General features: G+C 40.3%; 1 protein-coding gene across 4 annotated transcripts in view; it reads left to right on the forward strand.

Annotated features, from left to right (window-relative positions):
* The window catches only part of adgrl2b.1 (adhesion G protein-coupled receptor L2b, tandem duplicate 1), a 127,794-nt gene that overhangs the window by 92,185 nt on the left and 18,423 nt on the right, over positions 1-17,186 (forward strand). For all 4 annotated transcript variants that reach the window (XM_088014792.1, XM_088014791.1, XM_088014789.1 and 1 more), the window contains 7 exons: positions 3,152-3,335; positions 5,408-5,530; positions 7,234-7,439; positions 8,392-8,565; positions 11,227-11,436; positions 12,662-12,882; positions 14,027-14,093. In XM_088014792.1, coding sequence (XP_087870918.1) covers positions 3,152-3,335; positions 5,408-5,530; positions 7,234-7,439; positions 8,392-8,565; positions 11,227-11,436; positions 12,662-12,882; positions 14,027-14,093 — 1,185 coding nt within the window. The remainder of the gene's footprint in view (positions 1-3,151; positions 3,336-5,407; positions 5,531-7,233; positions 7,440-8,391; positions 8,566-11,226; positions 11,437-12,661; positions 12,883-14,026; positions 14,094-17,186) is intronic.

Below are 17,186 nucleotides of genomic sequence, written 5' to 3' on the forward strand. Positions count from 1 at the left end.
ATTTCGCTCCGATTTTTACTTCTCCTCTGCTGCTTTGGAGTTTATTTTCTCAGGTGGGCTCTGCTGAACGATAAGACCGTGATATAAACTCGGGGGACAAGATTCCTTGCACAGACTAAAACAAATGATCATATTATGGTTTACTCAGTTGCTATGTTGTTGTTTTTTTTTTTGCTTGACATCTCGTTTTACAGAGGGAAAAATGCCATGTATTTCCTTGCACTCATTTGGAAATGTTGTTTTAGCCACACTAGCAGCCCAACTAAAGGTGGCGTGGGTCCTCTGGTCATCCACTCAACATCTGCTAAATGAATTGCCGAAAAATGCAGAGCACATATATTTATAGCACCCAGAGGCTGCATGATAATGGCTTTTTTTTTGTTTTTTTGTGGCCCTATGTTTTGCATCATGCACTTTTTAAAGCACATCTTTTTTGTAAGGCCGGAACCCACGAGGTGATATTTTTGCAACATCGCAGTAATGAGAGAATTCATTCTTTCAGGCTTCAAAGTGGGCTTTAGTTGCCAAAGCGTGGAGGGTTCAGCCAGACGGTGTTCCTGCATCGACAGCGGCGAGGGAGGTTTAGATGCGACAACGATGTTAGCTTAGCAGCTTGTCGCATCAATTCCTGCATAACTGGAGAGTATTTTGGAGAGCAAATACTGCTGGTGCAGGCTTTTTATCTTGGAAAACATTTATTTGCACTCCTACCAGCTGGATGGGACCAACTGTTCTACTAGTAGTGGTTTGCTCATTCAATATGTTGGTCTTATATAGACCGATGACACAACCAGGAATTTTGAAAAGGTGAATTCATTTATTTTCAAAATTTTTTAAGACACACCAACACACATTAATACATTTTATTTAAATTAGCATATTTATTTTTCTGAGCACCCTAAAATATCCAGTGCAATGAAAGGTTCAAATTGTCATCGGAAAATCGAAATAGAGTGACGCTGCTACAGATTTGCCAGGGCATGTCCATCCACCTTACTGGGCAGCAGAGCATTAATCACAAAAGAGTAAAAGGCTTCACGGTTTGGTGGGAGAATCGCTTGACAGGACAGCTCTGGCCTTTGTGAAAGAGTCGCAAGAAAAGTTAAGACTGCTGTTTGAAAAGTTAAGAAATCCGTTTGCTGACTACTGTAAGCAAATGTAGGAGTCATAACAAAGATTTGGAAGATTGTTCCCTAGTAAGATGAGACCAAGATTAAAAATTTTGGATAACATGCAAAGCCCTGTTGTTGGTGTAACGTAACGCTTGTACAGGAGCAGATTGCGCTGAAACACTGCTCCCTCCTTGATACATGGTGGTGGCAGCGTCATGCTGCAGGGACGCAAAGATGAATATAGAGCTAAAAACAGAGCAATCCTGGAGAAAAATGTCACTTTCCAAACAGCAACCCTAAACAAAACCACAGCTACCATAAGATTTACATAACAGAATAACTGAACTGCACTTTTTTTTTTCTTCAGATTTTTATTTTCAATACAGTTTCTGTTTAACAACAGGAGTTTATAGTTAACTAACTATTAATTAAGTTGATAGTAAATATTACCAGTTTCTCTTTGAAGTGTAATAAATTTTTACTACATCATTTTTGCAGTGCTCTAAAGATCACTTTATTTTCAAGAGTATTTTTTTTTTTAGTTGCAGAGAAGAAGAGTCATTGCATATCTACAAATAAATCGAATCCAGACTTAAGAATAAATAAATTGCTGCAGCTCCAAAGAAGGGTTTTAAGGCCGCTTGAATGTTGACTGTCCTGTTCAATAAGCTCTCACCATATGTCTCCCTAAAGGCTCCCCTGACTGAACCCCTGTGATTTGTAAACTGACCTCCAACCCAGGCGAGATTTAAAGAGCATTCAGTCAGAAGACAGGTTCTTTCTGCGCTAACATAAATTAGAGACAGACAGGTTTTTCCCTTCTCTCTCTCTTTTTTTTTGTTTTCAACAACTTTTATTTTTTTTTTCCCCCTTTTGGCTTACCTCAGGGTGGGTGAAGATACATTTAGTGTCTGGATTGCTCTGTTACATGCTCATCAAGCACACAAAGCGACAATCTTTCCGCTGCCTGCAAGGTCAGGGCCGTAAAGATTGATTTTTTTGCGCTCAAACTCCCAGACATAAAGGAGCACTAACAGCCTGGTGTCTGGAAACAGTCATCATTGTTGTGGTTACCAGGAGCTTTGTGGTTAAATGTTGCGGTTGATCAAATTTCGGCACGGACCCGGGTCCTACTTTGTTTTTAGTCCAGGCATGTGGAGGATCCTGTCATTGGTCAATTAGTATTTTGGAAAATCACAGGCATGACTAATTGGTGCCGTGAACAGGGTCCTGTTGCGGTTAATTACCATTATTGCGGTGGCTCTTGCTGTGGGTAATGACACCTATGGTTAAATTGTCACTCTGAATTATCACACTTAAAAAAAGTAGTCCGAGATCACTCTGCCACTGTTGTTTTTATTTCTGCTGAAATTCTCAAAGCTAGTCGTGTTGTTTCTTAATTTTTGCCCATCCTGAGTCATGAACTCAGCCATCCAGCGTCAAAGGAAACTCTTGTTTTATCGACATATGATACTTGTGTAGGGTTTGCTGGAATGTTTTGCTTACTTAGGGCTTATCAGAAAGCAGGAAATTAAAGGATTGAAACTGAAAACAAGCAAACCGTATACCCTATTGCCCCCGTTTTGACTACTCCTCTGGATGAGGATTTTATGATAATGCCCCCTTTCCTACAAGAAAACGGCATCAGCAAATTCAGGAATAGCAATTGTTCGTTAGGAAAGCTGGAATTCTGAAACCCAAACATTAGAGGCAGCTTTAATAATTAAAGCTTTTTGGTTTTTTAAAGTTTTTTTTTTTTAATAAACAGAATATTATACAATGCCTACTATCTTTTTTTTTTTTTCATCATTATTATTTTAGTTGTCCTTGAGAACCCCTTGTGTTTTCTGTTGGAACAATCTTGATATTTCAGTTCCAGTTTTTTATCACATTGACTGTTTCTCATTCATGTTCGCTTCAAGCATTTGCTTCCCAGTCCCTCGGTGCTTTGCTGTTAAACTGGAGTTGTTACAGGAAAGCGAGGGATGGCAAACTGACGTTTTTCTTTTTTTTTCTTCCTCTCGTCTCTATGGATGCAGGCGATTGTGGACACCGTTGACAACCTCCTGAGGCCGGAAGCACTGAAATCCTGGAAGGACATGAATTCCACGGAACAAACGCACGCCGCCACCATGCTCCTAGACACCCTGGAGGAGGGCGCATTCGTGCTGGCGGAAAACCTGATAGAGCCGGCGATCGTGAAAGTGCCCGCAGAGAATATTGGTGAGTCCATTGAAAACGTAGATATGATATCTTAGCAAAAGTATTTACATCTCTTTAACTTTTTTATACTGTTAACAACACACTTCGAGGTAATTTATTTGGATGTATTGGTGGTAGACCAGTACAAAGTAGAATTAATTAAAATGAAGTAAAATTTGAGGTCGCCTATTAATTTGACTGATCAATTCCAACACATAAAAATACGCTCGTCTGACTTTATCTTCTGCAGCTCTAGTTCAGGTTTTTGGCATTTTGCCGCTCAAATAGATTTTCTTTCTGCATTTAGCTCCATCCATCTTCCCATCCTAACTCTGATCAGCTTCAATGTCCTCGTTGAGCAGCAGGATGCCCAAAGCATGATGCTGCCATCGCCATGCCTCGCAGTGAAGATGTTTCAGAGTGATGCGCAGTGTTAGTTTTCTGCCAGAAAAAGCAGCCAAACATTTTGTAAAATACACATTGTACAGCAAAAAGTTCAAGAGTTGTGAATACTTTTGCAAAGGGTTTTTTCACAGCACGTCTGGCTCAATTTGTGCTGCTGGTGTTTTTTTTTTTTTGTTTGTTTGTTTTGTTTGGGGTTTTTTCAGTTGATTAAGCTGAAATTGATTTTTTTTATTATTTTCTATTTAGTGATCGGCAGCTATTCTCATTGGAAAACCGGTTTGACTTGAAATGTGAAATGTTCACATCACATCATATTTGACTTGACGTAACAGGACAAAAATAAAAAAAAGAGGTTCATTAGTGAAGCAGTCTCATTCATTTTGGTCTTTTCCGAACGTGCAAACTGTCATGTTTCTGCTCGTAGCTCTTTGTTGCTATGGTTATGGTTCCTCACTCACCCCATCTTTTTTTTTTTGTCTTATGTCTCATTGGTTTTTAATCTTTCTTTGTGAAGTCACCTCATTTGAACGCGTGCTGCAAGATGAACTGTCCCGACCTCTTTGGTGGGAAACAAAAGAAACCAATTGAATGGCACCACTCCATTCAGACGGCTTCTCTATCGGCTTTCTCCGAGCCTTTCCCATTAAGGGGTAGTTAGCAGCGCTGATAACGACAAGTTCTGTCTTTACCAAAAGCACTGATTAATACATTTGTGTAGTATGCCGTATATTGACTATTTAATCACTGCTTTCTGGCTGCCCTCATGAGGCTGTTGAGCTGTCGCTTATCTGCAGCAATGAAGATAATATTTCAGTGTGGGAGCAAAGATACACCCACGAGGAGAAAGGAGAACAGTTTACTTGATCTCCTTGCAAAGGTACAGCAAAAAGCAGAAATTGATTGTTTTTTTTCTCCTAATAAGGTATTTTAGAAGGCCACATTAGTTCTCCGGGTAAAATCTAAGCACAAGATGAGAAAAGGAAAAGGAAAGTGAGATGGAGCGGAAGGGTGACCAGTTCTTCATCTTTGTCCGTCAGAAACACCTATCTGCTGAAGTGTGGCTGTTGGTGATGGGAGGGGGGCAGATACGTGTATCCTTCTGACCCTTTAGTAATTTCACACATCAAAGGGAACACCACCCTGCAGCTGGCATGCCGGAGAGCGAGCAAGAGAGAGAGAGAGAGAAGGGGGGGGGGGGCTGCAGGAATTTGGAGGATTTTCAGAGATTTGCTCATCCAGCCCCGAGTTATCTGAGCCCACGGGGGGAAGAAAAAGTAAAAGTAAAAGCACAATGATATGTTTGATCCTATGAATATTTGACATTCATGCTGCAGCAGGCTGTGCGCTGGCGTTTACTCATCCTCCACCGCAGCCCTTGTCGTTATTTTTTTTTTTTTCCCTTTGCTCTTGCCTCTGAGGCTTTCACAATGCCAGGAAACAGCTCAGTGACATGGGTTTTTTAAGTAAATGACACCCTACGGGATTTTGCCAAAAAGGCTCGACTCTGTTACCGTTACAATGAACGCTGAGTCTTTTACAGATGCACCACTGGGCCTTGATGGTAGAACTCTATTGAACACAGCAAAGCTTTTAAAATGTCGTCTTTGAGTTATGCATCTCCCTGTTTTTTTGTTTTTTTGTTTTTTTCCCCGCTAACCTCCTCCTTTCTACCTTCATCCATTTCTTAGTGTTGGATGTGTATGTAATAAGCACCGACGGCCATGTGCAAGACTTCAGGTTTCCACAGACGAGCAAGGGTGGAGCGACTCTTCAGCTATCCTCCAACACGGTGAAAGTCAACAGCAAAAATGGTGAGAAAAAATAATAAAAATCAGAGAGAGAAAAGCATTCTTATCAGTCGTGGAAATTAAAAATTTACTGTTGGCTGAGGTCAAACAATTGCTGTGAGGAATCCCACAGCAGTGCATGACCATGCTGGTGACCAGCATGAGGAGAATGGGGGAGGGTATTATGGCCGTACTCTACTTAGGGTTCCGTCTGATAATTGATTAAAAATTTAAATTACCAATATGCCTTGTTTCTTCAAACTTTGATCATCCAATAAATCCAGTGAACGACACCAAAGATTCCACTATTTAAAGGGAAACAGCCTTTCTAAGATACTAAGAAGCAAAGAAATAATCAACCAAGCTCAAATTTCTTTACATTTTGTGCCAAGTGTAGCGTGATCTACTCAATCCAAGTTTTAATCAATCGCAAATGGATCTTCAATTCAAATTCCTTGTTTATTTCCAAAGCCATGAACATCCATAAGTTTAGATAAAAATCCTCAGACTTAAAAGTGGAAAGTCACATTGTATTCATTTGATCAAGAAAACAGATAATTTAACAGAATATAACAGTTAGTGTGATGGATAGATGAATGGATTATATAAATTCTTTTTCAACAGAAACTAAAACTTATTCCAAAAAAAAAAAAAAAAAAAAATATATATATATATATATATATATATATATATATATATATATATATAAAAAACACGTCACACGTCTAGATATAACAAACATCTGTTATAATCTCCATGGTTTTCTTTTAGTGTCATCTCTAAAAGAAAACCACATCTCCAGACTGATGAGTTACTTTGGCGATTTTGGCTGAAAACTCTAAGGGTTTTTCTTATCTTGATATCCTGAAGAATAATTAAATCAAGATAGGGGCATGTAGGATATGAAACAGCTGCCCCTGTGGTACGATGATAATGATTCGTCCATGAAACGTCAGATGATGTTATTAGATTATTATTTTTATTTTTTTTAAATCTGATTTTTATTCTTTAACTGGATGGAACATAGCCTGTTTAATAATTAAAGTTTCCGTCTCATCTATCTACTGTGCATGGACCTAAACATACTCTTTTGTTCTTTGCTTACTGTACAGGATTCAACATATTTAAACATGTAAAATAGTTCAGATAAATTCAACTTTTATTGCAATAGCTCTATATCATGTGAAAAAGGAGATTCCTTACCCTACTGCTTACGAAGGATGGAACCCAGAGTTGCATGCTGGACTTTGTCTTGCCTGGTTTGTCACGATTGGTTTAAACTTTAAAGCGCAGATATGGACATGTTTAGGTGGGTATATTTTCTTCTTGTAGCCATCTTCTACCTTGGGAATATCAGTAGACATCTGGCTTTCTTGTCTTTCCCATTTTGAAAGGTGGAAACAGCGAAAGAACTGTTATGTCAAAACCTAAAAAAAATCCCAAGACTAATTTTAGTGGAAAAAAGAAATGATATAAAAAAAAAAGCTTAGATTTTTCTAAAACTTTGGATGTTAAATTATATTACTGGAATCAAAATATCAGTTTTTTTTTTTTTTTAGACGTTTACCAGCCGTGCCTGTACATGTTTAGGGTTCTGTTCATCCAAACAATGAACCCTCCAGTACTTGTCATTTAAAATGATGCCTAATTTCTGCACGTTTGCTTTAACTAAATACGCTACTGTGAATTTCCGCAAACTACTACATTTTCTAATTGTCTCGTCGCAGGTGTGGCCAAGCTGGTGTTTGTGCTCTACAAGCACCTGGGCCAGTTCCTCAGCACAGAGAACGCCACACTGAGGGGAATGGGGGATCTGAACAAACACAACCTCTCCCTCACTGTCAACTCCCACATCCTGTCAGCTTCCATCACAAAGGAGTCCAGCCGTGTGTTTGTGGCTGATCCGGTGGTCTTCACTCTGGAGCACCTGGATGTAAGCCTCCTCCTGCGATTTGACCGGACCACCTAATAGCGCTAAACTCTGACGGATACTGAAGTTATACCATGGACTTTGACAAAAGACATTGAGGGGGTTATCATGGGGCCAAATTGTTTGGCATTGTACCAATGCAATTCTCAGATCAGCTCTGGCAATGTTGATTAAGGAGAGGTTGCGTGTATGAATAAATATGGAGGCTATTTTTGATCATTCAAAGGCATAAAACTCTAGAAGAAATCTTTAATCTCCAAGAAACGAGATCCTGTTACCAATAATATAGTTTGCTTTGTCAGTTGCATTCATTTATTTAGGAATAATTATTAGCCTATTTGAAGGTGTTAGGTTGTCTGCAGGTGTTGTTATTGGTTCCTATGCTTTTCACATTTAGTCACATTGTAACCGTTAATGTATCAAATCTGAAAATTGCACTAGCTCCCCCTTCCACACCTCTTTTCCTCTAAATAAAATCATCCCCAGTCTTTAGATATTTAGCTAATTTGTAAATAGAATCCACTTGTTGGATATATAATCATCCACTATAAATACATGTTTTTTTGTTTTTTTTTGTAAAAGGCCCGAGAGGTTTATAAAGGAGCCATCATGTTGTAAGGAATGTCTTTTTTCTTTGACCAGATAAAGGGTAAATCTAAAAGAAAGCCTTTCAGAGGCTGAAAGAGACTTGAGACTAAGGCGGAGGTTCCCCTTCCAGCAGCCAAAACATCCAGCCAATCCCAAAGTAGATCGGTTTGGATCAAAACAAAACTCATGTGTGAGAATTGGCCAGTCAAAGTCCAGACCCGAATCCAATTGAGAATCAGCGGTAGGGCTGATAAATATTTTTACAAGGCACTGTACAATGTATACACATAAAGAGTTTATTCAGTTATTTTTTTTATTTATTTTTTTTGTCTGATTTAGGTTCTTCTGTGTGTTTGTTACTTTGCAGAAGGAGCATTATTACAACCCTAACTGCTCCTTCTGGAATTACTCGGAGCGAAGCATGATGGGATACTGGTCCACTCAGGGCTGCAAGCTGCTGGAAACCAATAAGAGTCACACCACTTGCTCCTGCAGTCACTTGACCAACTTCGCTATCCTCATGGCTCATCGGGGAAATGTGGTAAGTGGCCCCAACCTCGCTGTTCTCGCCTGCTATTTTTCTTTCTCAATTAGTCCTTCTGTCCCCTGTCCTACTGAATGATTTGTGCACACGTAGCAAGTGCAAGAGTGGCATCTCGGCGGCGATAATTAGATTAGAGCCGGAGTAGAAGGTGAGCACATAAGCAGAATGGGTTGGGGGGGAAGAGAGAGTGGGGCTGTCATTTTAAAAGAGCGACGCTGCGGATCAGGATAGGAAGTGGCACGACGTTATCAGAAGTAATTATGTTTCACCTGTGGTCCGTGTCTAATATGTATTCTCCGTGGCTGCGTACCCCGAGTGTCATGGGAAACAGCAGAACCTTGGGTTTTTACTTACATTTGCCACCCTTCTTGAAGTGGTCCAGAATCCATTCAGCTACAAAATGCAATTACAATCCAATTACATGAAAAATAGCATGTGTAGCAGAGACCTAGCCAGTAATAAATGTAGAGGATAAGTATGTGGTTTGTTTAATAGTGCGTTCCAACTCCTGAACTTGGTGCCTCTCATCTGTCTTAACCTCAACCTTAACCACATCTTGAAACCAGAGCCCAGAGGCTGGGCTCAGCCTCACACCAGTCCCCATACATATCACCTCAACAGTAACTCCTGACCTCAATGTAATTACAAATATCACAGAAGGAATTGCCTCACTTTCAGGCCACCATGAGTTTGAGTGATATTTCTTATGGTCAGGGCTGCTTTCCTATTTTTTATTTTTTCTTCTTCTTCTTTGCAGCCTGGCCGGTTGCCCACTCAGTTTTAGATCTTCTGAAACGCTGCATGAATCAGCCGCACACGGCCGCTGCTCTTTGAGGCAATTTTCCCCCCCCTTCCCTTCCTTCTGATGTTGCTTTCTGCAACGCGCGCGGCATAAAAAAGGATGACGGATCGCATTCAGTTCGTTTGCCAAATGACGTCAGGCTCGATCGGGTTAAATTAGGGCTTTGCAGTTTGTCAAGCCTGTCTCTTGTTGATCAGTCAAACGTCCAAATGAGCGCCGAAGCACTTCTGGCTCTGATGTCAAGTTGAACATATAACCGCTGAGAATTCATATATCTCTAACAGCTGCTGCATTTTGGGGAAAAAAAAAAAAAAAACCGGAAAAGAGAACCCTTAAAATCAAATTCACCCTCATATGAAAAGAAAGAAACTGTATTAATCTTTCACTGCAGCAGCATAATCTCTCTTTCAAAAAATGTGTACATATCCAACATTTAATTTTAGTGCATGTATTCATTCTAAGAACATATTCCATTGTAAGAAATGATTCTCACCAGTGCCACAATTATTGGCACCTCCTGCTGTTAATACTTTGCACATCCCCCGTTACGAAAAGAACAGCACTTTCCCTATAAATATTCACAAGGTTGGCGTGTGCACATAGAGGAATCTTTGACTATTTCTCTTTGCATGATATCTCTAGGTACCTCTGAGTCCTGGGTTTTCCTTATGTGCTCTACTCTTCATTTCGCCGTACAGGTTTTTAATAGGATTAAGGTCTGGGGACTTGGGATGCCAATTAAATAAGGTTGATTCATCGATGTCTTGTGAATCATTTCGAAACTCATTTTGGACATCTGTTTTAGATTATTATCCACTTTTAGTTTGCAGGTAGAGTTCACGAGATTTTTAGAGTCTCCAAAACCATTGAGGCATTCTGAATTTATTGATTTATACTTTTTTGGCTTCAGAAAGTCTTGATTGAGCCCAGGCTTCCCAAAGGAGGCTTTAAATCACCTGTAGCTTAGTGCTGAATTGGTACATTTATTACTTCTTTCGTTGACCCTTTTATTTTTTGAGAAACATTACTTTTATTATTATTTATTATTTTTACAACCCCTGTCTTTCATTTGTTCTTGTTTATGAACTAATCTGATGTAGCACTGTTGGAAGGAAATTAATGCCGAACATTCTCCTTTCTTGTGTGCCCCTGAAAGAATGATTTCCCTGTCACAGCTGCTTTATTGACATAATGTTTTCTTAGTTATTTTCAACTGTGTCCTTTTGTTAATAAAATCAATGAATGTCTTAAAGTTTTGCCTTAAAGTTTTTGGCAAATTGATATAAGAAAGCTGCTACTTTTCTTGTATACACTTCCCATCACAGTCGATACCGCTGCCCCTTATTTGAAAGTCACAATCTTTTGTTCGTCCCACCTTGAAGAGCGGTGAATCGAATCGAGTTTATTTCATATAGGAAAGAGGGATGTGAGGAATTACTAATGTCTCTTAAACATCCATCAACCCTCTGATTACTTATAAAGTATTCGGTGACTTTTGAGTGGTGGCAATTCTGTGTTTTTTTTGTTTTTCTTTCTTTTCTTTTTGTTCTCTGAATAAATGGATTTAAATAAAATTTACTCTTTCAGTACAGGAGCAAGTTACTACAATAAAATTTTATTGCATATTAATGGCTTTTACTCATCTTTAGTAGGTGTGCCAGTAAATTTGCAGAGTGCTGCATAAATATGACTCTTATAAAACTAAACGGAACACCTCATGATTTTCCATTTTCTTTACATGGATGAATGTTTCCACCAGACTGGACTTTAATCTCAGAGAATCGCAAATGCCAGCTATTATGATGAGTAGTGCAGGAGCGAAACTGAGTCTGTGCTTTCCGCGTGCGTTCCTGCAGAGAGACGGGGGCATGCACGAGGTCCTCCTCACCGTCATCACCAGGATGGGTATCGCCGTGTCTCTGGTGTGCCTGGCCATCAGCCTCTTCACGTTCTGCTTCTTCAGAGGCCTGCAAAGCGACCGCAACACCATCCACAAAAACCTCTGTCTCAACCTCTTCATTGGAGAGCTTCTCTTTCTCGTGGGCATCCACATGACGGAGCCAAAGGTACAGGGGGACATTATGCTGCAGTGGCTCTTAATTTTAATTGTCTCAACTTGAGCAATTAACCTTCACTAACCTAAATTTCACTCCTGATTTGTCTTTTTAAATGTTGCACCAAAAAGAAAGGAAAAATAGCTACATTTGAGTAAAATTAAAAGCTTACTTGGAATGGCAGACGGCACCATTTACCGTGTCTTTAACAGGCCTGTCACGATCGCAACTTTTGCTAGGCAGTAAATTGTCCCAGAAATCTTTGTGATAAACAATAATGTCGCCGTTTTGAGAACGTTTTCAACTAACATAGTGATGGCCCATTAACGACAGTATGAAAACTATGGAATTTATGGAAGATTGGGTGGAGGAAAGACATTGCTGAAAGAAAGTCGTAAGAAGTTCAGTTTACATTTTGCCATGTATGGAATACAGAAAAGTTGTGGTACAATAAAACATGCAAATCTGTGTCCTGGAAAACTAAATCTAGACACCACCCAGAACACATCCTTACGTTGATAAATGGTAGAGGTAATGATGAGTTCCTTCCACAGGGAAAGGGAACCTGGTGAGAGCTGACTGAAAGATCTAGATCAATTTGGAAATATGTGCCAAGGCCTAAAACCTGCTGTTCACAGATGATAGTATTTTCATGTGTAAAGCTGCTAGAGACAAAGTTTGACTCGGGTGCCCAGTAATCCAAATTCTTGCCACACTTTTCAGATTTTTACGTGCAGGTCCATAGTGGTTAAAAACATGTAGCACTACTTTGTGCTGGTCGATTATATAAAATCCCCACAAAATGCATTGAAGAAGAACTGTTTGTAATTTTAAGAAACGGTTTGCAAAGCAACACAGGCATCGATTTGCTGTATTGACGTCGGCATCTTTGGTGAATGCAGGTTCAATATTTGCTGTCCTCTTTGCTTTCAAATAGTTCACTAATTAGAACTATATGAACATTTGAAGGCTAAACACAAACCAGTAGACCTTTTGTAGACAGACAGGACATGGTGAAGTTTATTAAAGACACTTAATGAAAGCAGCTGAAGACCAGAAAATGAATACTTCAGATGAACAAATAAACTCAGATTGAGTGAACAAAGCGCAATAGGGCATTGTGGTTTTATACCATGACAAAAACATGCAATAATCTTATTAAAAATTCTGTTTCTTTTTTATTTCAAAAGATATTAAATCCTCTTGCGTGCAACTCCTTTGTGTGTTTCCTTTTCAGCTGGTGTGCTCCATCATTGCCGGAGTCCTCCACTTTTGTTTTCTGGCTGCGTTCACCTGGATGTGCTTGGAGGGCGTGCAGCTGTACCTCATGCTGGTCGAGGTCTTCGAGAGCGAGTTCTCACGCAGAAAGTATTATTACCTCTCTGGCTACCTCGTCCCTGCGGTCGTCGTTGGCATCTCTGCAGCCATCGACTACAGGAGCTACGGAACGCAGCGGGCGTAAGTGCTCCGCCTTCGGCGAATCGTTTCTCCTGGCTTTGCACAGAGAAGATATGAAAACAAAACAAAAAAAAAAAATCATGAACTTCTCTACTTAGACACACCCACACAGCATGCATATGGAGCTCTGTGCTAATGACAGTAATATCACAGGGAGTTGTCCACCTCCGGCCCATGGCGAATTTACAGCCTGTCACTGCAGAAAGAGGAGGCTGTAAGCATAGGAAAAGCATTAATGAATATGCGGGCTGACTGGCTTGCCAGTTCCTCTTATTTATTTATTTTTTTTTCTTTTTATTCTTTGCAAATGGATAATTACTGCCCTTATCAGTAAGAAGTCTGCGCTTCTGGACTGGTCTTTATCCAACCAGTAAACTTAGGACTTGGAAGGCTTTAATCTTCTAATTTGAAGAATGAAAGTGTATGTCATTTTTCACTCTCCCAATTTCTTGCAGCAATCCTCACTTCATTTATGCATTCTGAAAAATAAAGACCAAAGGATATTGCTTTTTTTTTTTTAAACTTCCAGCAATACATTGTCTGCTAAACACAGACTTTGAAATTACTATGAAGCATGACTTTTAAGTGGTCAGCAAAGGAAAATGACAGCACCAGTGACAACAATGACAAATATGAAAAAACCAGCCAAACTGCCACAACCACCTATCCCTCGATTCTTTACCCTTTAATGTTCACCAGGTGAAATGACCCCCAGAATCACCACACCCAGTATCACTCGGCAGAGCGGTGAGCCATAAACCAGGACAAGCAAAAGTAGCAGTAACAGTAAAAAAAAAAAAGGAACCGCTTAAGAAATAAAATGAAAATAATAATAATAAGTCACAGGTTGCTATCATCACCTCCTTTCTGTGCAATCTCAGAGCAGCACATTTGCAAAACACTGAGACATATAAATGGAAAACACAAGCGCGATAAGAATTGCTTTTTACTCTGCAGCACCTCGTGGCACAGTTCCAACACCCTTTCGAGGTCGAGTTTTCTTCACTGTGGTCAGAAGAGTTGCCGCTCTGTTGCCATGGCCTATCATCTAGCCAGCTCCTCTGTGCACTAATCAATACGACTGAGCAGTGTTTTGGCACTGAAACGACTTGATGAACTAAATGTTCCTCTTTACGTGTTCCAGATGCTGGTTGAGAGTGGATAACCATTTCATATGGAGCTTCATTGGACCAGTGACCTTCATAATAGTGGTAAGTTTTAAAATTTGTGCAAGCATAGGATCATTTTTTTTTTTTTTTTTTAATCGCAGAGAAGCTTTGGAAACAGTTTATAGATTTTCTCTCCATGTGTGCTGGCAGCCTCTTAGCTCTGCTTTCTCAGATCAATTTGCATGAAAGGAAAGTGGTCCCATTATAGCTGACACGAGGACATCAGTGTCCACTCAGCTATGAAATCCTATGAAATCAGAATTGTTGAGCAGTAACAACGCTGAGCTTTTCGGTCCTCGTCTCAACTAGAGAATACTCCCCTTCCTGCAATCAGGAGGAGAAATCGTTTCAGGCATGAAGGTCATTTGCTCAGTGGGAAAACAAGGGGGATGACGCTGAGGGGCGAGGTGGGGGGGGGCAACATGGAAGTAATGAGTGGGTGGGCCAGACAACCATTACCAGAGTGCACTGCCCTGCTGAGGATCATGACACATCCCCAGCCAATCCCGGCACACGGACATCTCCATCTTCACTTCTTAATATTTCATGTAGAGTACACCGAGTTCGCCGCAAACTCACAACACACGTGCAGGAGAGGTGAGAACAAACACACGGCGAATGTCCACGCAGGAACACGTATGTAAACGAGTCCAGCGGTTGTATAAACATGCAAAACCATGAGAGGAGCTGCATGGACTCCTGCACTGGTTTTATGTGCTTTATTTGGCAGAGAAGTAAGAGACCTGAAAACTGTGGAGGATGGCTCCTTAGAGACCAAGCATGTAGGGGAGGAGGTGTTTTTTGGGGAGGGGGTCCATATGCAGCTTTTTGCAGAGTGCCTCCCAGCTTCTCTACTCGCCATCCATCCGTCCGTCTGTCCGTCTCACCGTATCTGTGTCATCACTTACGGCTGTGTTAAATGTATCTCCAGCCTCTCGGCTCATGTGGACGTAAATTGGCCCCAGTGGCTGGGAGACAAAACTCTGTGATCTAAAAGCCTCTTTCTGTCTTCGCAGCCGCTCCTACTTCTTCCATCTTTCTCCCCGCCGCTGTTCGGTTACATATGCCTGCCCCTCACATGCTGCTGCTGTTTCCCTTCCAAGACTATTTTCTGTCATCTTGTCATTTTTTTTTTTTTTTTTTTTTTTTTTTAGACTGCATCCATATGGTCGGATAATTGGGATTCTTTCTTCCTGCAGGAGAACAAAAACTTCAAAAATGTTTATAATTATAGTTTGCTTTCTAGTAAACTTCAGCTTTTTTTTTCTACATTTAAAGATTTTTAAGCTTTTTTTAAAAAAAAAAGTCGACCTGAAGTTCCTGATGGAGGATTAAAAGGTTCCACATCACCCCTGTTGTTTTTCATGGAATCTTCAGTGCAGCACATTTGAACAGTTAAATGTGGTATCAGACCAAATCAAAGCTCATCCCCTCCCTTCCTTTTTGTGGCCGCAGGCCCTGCGGTGCTTACAGAAAGAGACATCCTGAGAGCATGGAAACCTTTTCTGGATGTATGGCTTGAATCACTTAAATGTTTTTCCTGGCCTTGGTAGAAACTGCCTCTAAAATATGGCATTCAGCTCCCGTTGCTCCCACCCCCCACCTTTCTCTCCGAAAGATTCCACGTCATGGCTTTCAGCCATGACTTGTTAAGATTTGTTTGGGCTTTGCCACGCGTGCGTCCTCTTCTCGTGTAATTGCGCTCCGTGTTTGGCGTCGTCTGTAATGACGAACACGAGAAAGGAAGACAAACAACGAACGCAGCTCGCGTCAAAGCCCCGAGCCGCCTGAGGAAGACCAAAGTGATAACCTCTCGCTGTTGATTTTCTCTGTGAAAGTCAGGAGGCCTTATGATCAGTATAAAATTTTCATAGACCTCTCACTGAAGGTGTGCTGCTTGCTTTCAAGCCAACACAATAAAAGATGTAGTGTTTCTTTTCAGACCATATTGGTTTCTCTCTACAGTGTCTTTCAGGAATATTATTACCCCTTGAATCTTTTTTTCACATTTTGTCACGATTCGACCGCGAACCTCGTTTAGAGGGATTTCATGGGATTGGCCAAGACAAAGTAACGCGTATTTTAGGACTGGACAAAAATAATACGTGGCTCTCGAAGTATTTCTCAAACAAAGACATCAAAAGTGCGGCATGCTTTTGTATTCAGCTTCAAGAGTCAATAGTCAATTGCAATTGCAGCTGCTAGTTTTTCTAAGAATGTCTTTTACCAGCTTTGCACAACTAAAGACTTAAATGTTCACCCTATTCTTTGCAGAATGGCTCAAGTTCAATCAGAGTAAATGGAGAGCATCTCTGAACAACAATTTTCTCATCCTATCCAAGAATCTCTGTGGGACTTTTTCGACTGGGCCATTTTAACACATGGATATTCTTTGATCTAAACATTTCTTTTGTGGCTCTTAGTGTGGAAGTCCTGCTTTAAGGTCAACTTCTCTCCTGCAGCTTTTTCTCCTAAATTGTCCCGGATTAATGCTGCAGTCGATTTTTTTTTTTTTTTCCAGAAGTTGGAGCTTAGAGTTAGGAATGACGTCACAGCCGAGTTAAGAGTGTAGTTGCAATTCGCTAAAAAGGGAAATTTGCTATTTATTGTTGTTTACAACTTTCAACTTTCATTTTATGCTTTCAACTTCGAAAGGAAAATCGTCCCAAGTAAATAAATTCCACCACTCTGTGCTTTTCTAAGAAAGCATGTAGACCAAAGTGAAGTTGCCAGAAAGAACATGGAAAAAGACCAAGACCCGGGTTCTCAAAGATTCTCCGACTCCACTCAGAGAGCTCCCATTTTTTTCTAAAAATTCCTGCAGGGGTTCTGTAGTGGCGTTGGGGTTAAGCTCCAGCTCACCTAATAAAGGCCACGAGAGCCAAAAAAAAAAAAAAAACTTAAAAAAAAAAAAAACAGAGTGACTTAGTTTGCTGCTAACAGCGACAGAAAGTTCTACCTTACTGAGGTGGCGTGGTTGACCCTGTTGCAGTAGGTACTTATTTGAAGCACACTTATTTTACACCAGAGTCTTAACATTGATCCTTCAGTTATTTTTACATAGGTCCATAAAAATGTTTTAACATATGCATGATTACAGTAAAGAGACTGTCTTTACTGTAATTGGTTTATACA

The sequence above is a fragment of the Poecilia mexicana genome, unplaced genomic scaffold, assembly GCF_051168715.1.
Source record: "Poecilia mexicana isolate PSO_F unplaced genomic scaffold, ASM5116871v1 scaffold_17, whole genome shotgun sequence".
Taxonomy (NCBI): domain Eukaryota; kingdom Metazoa; phylum Chordata; class Actinopteri; order Cyprinodontiformes; family Poeciliidae; genus Poecilia; species Poecilia mexicana.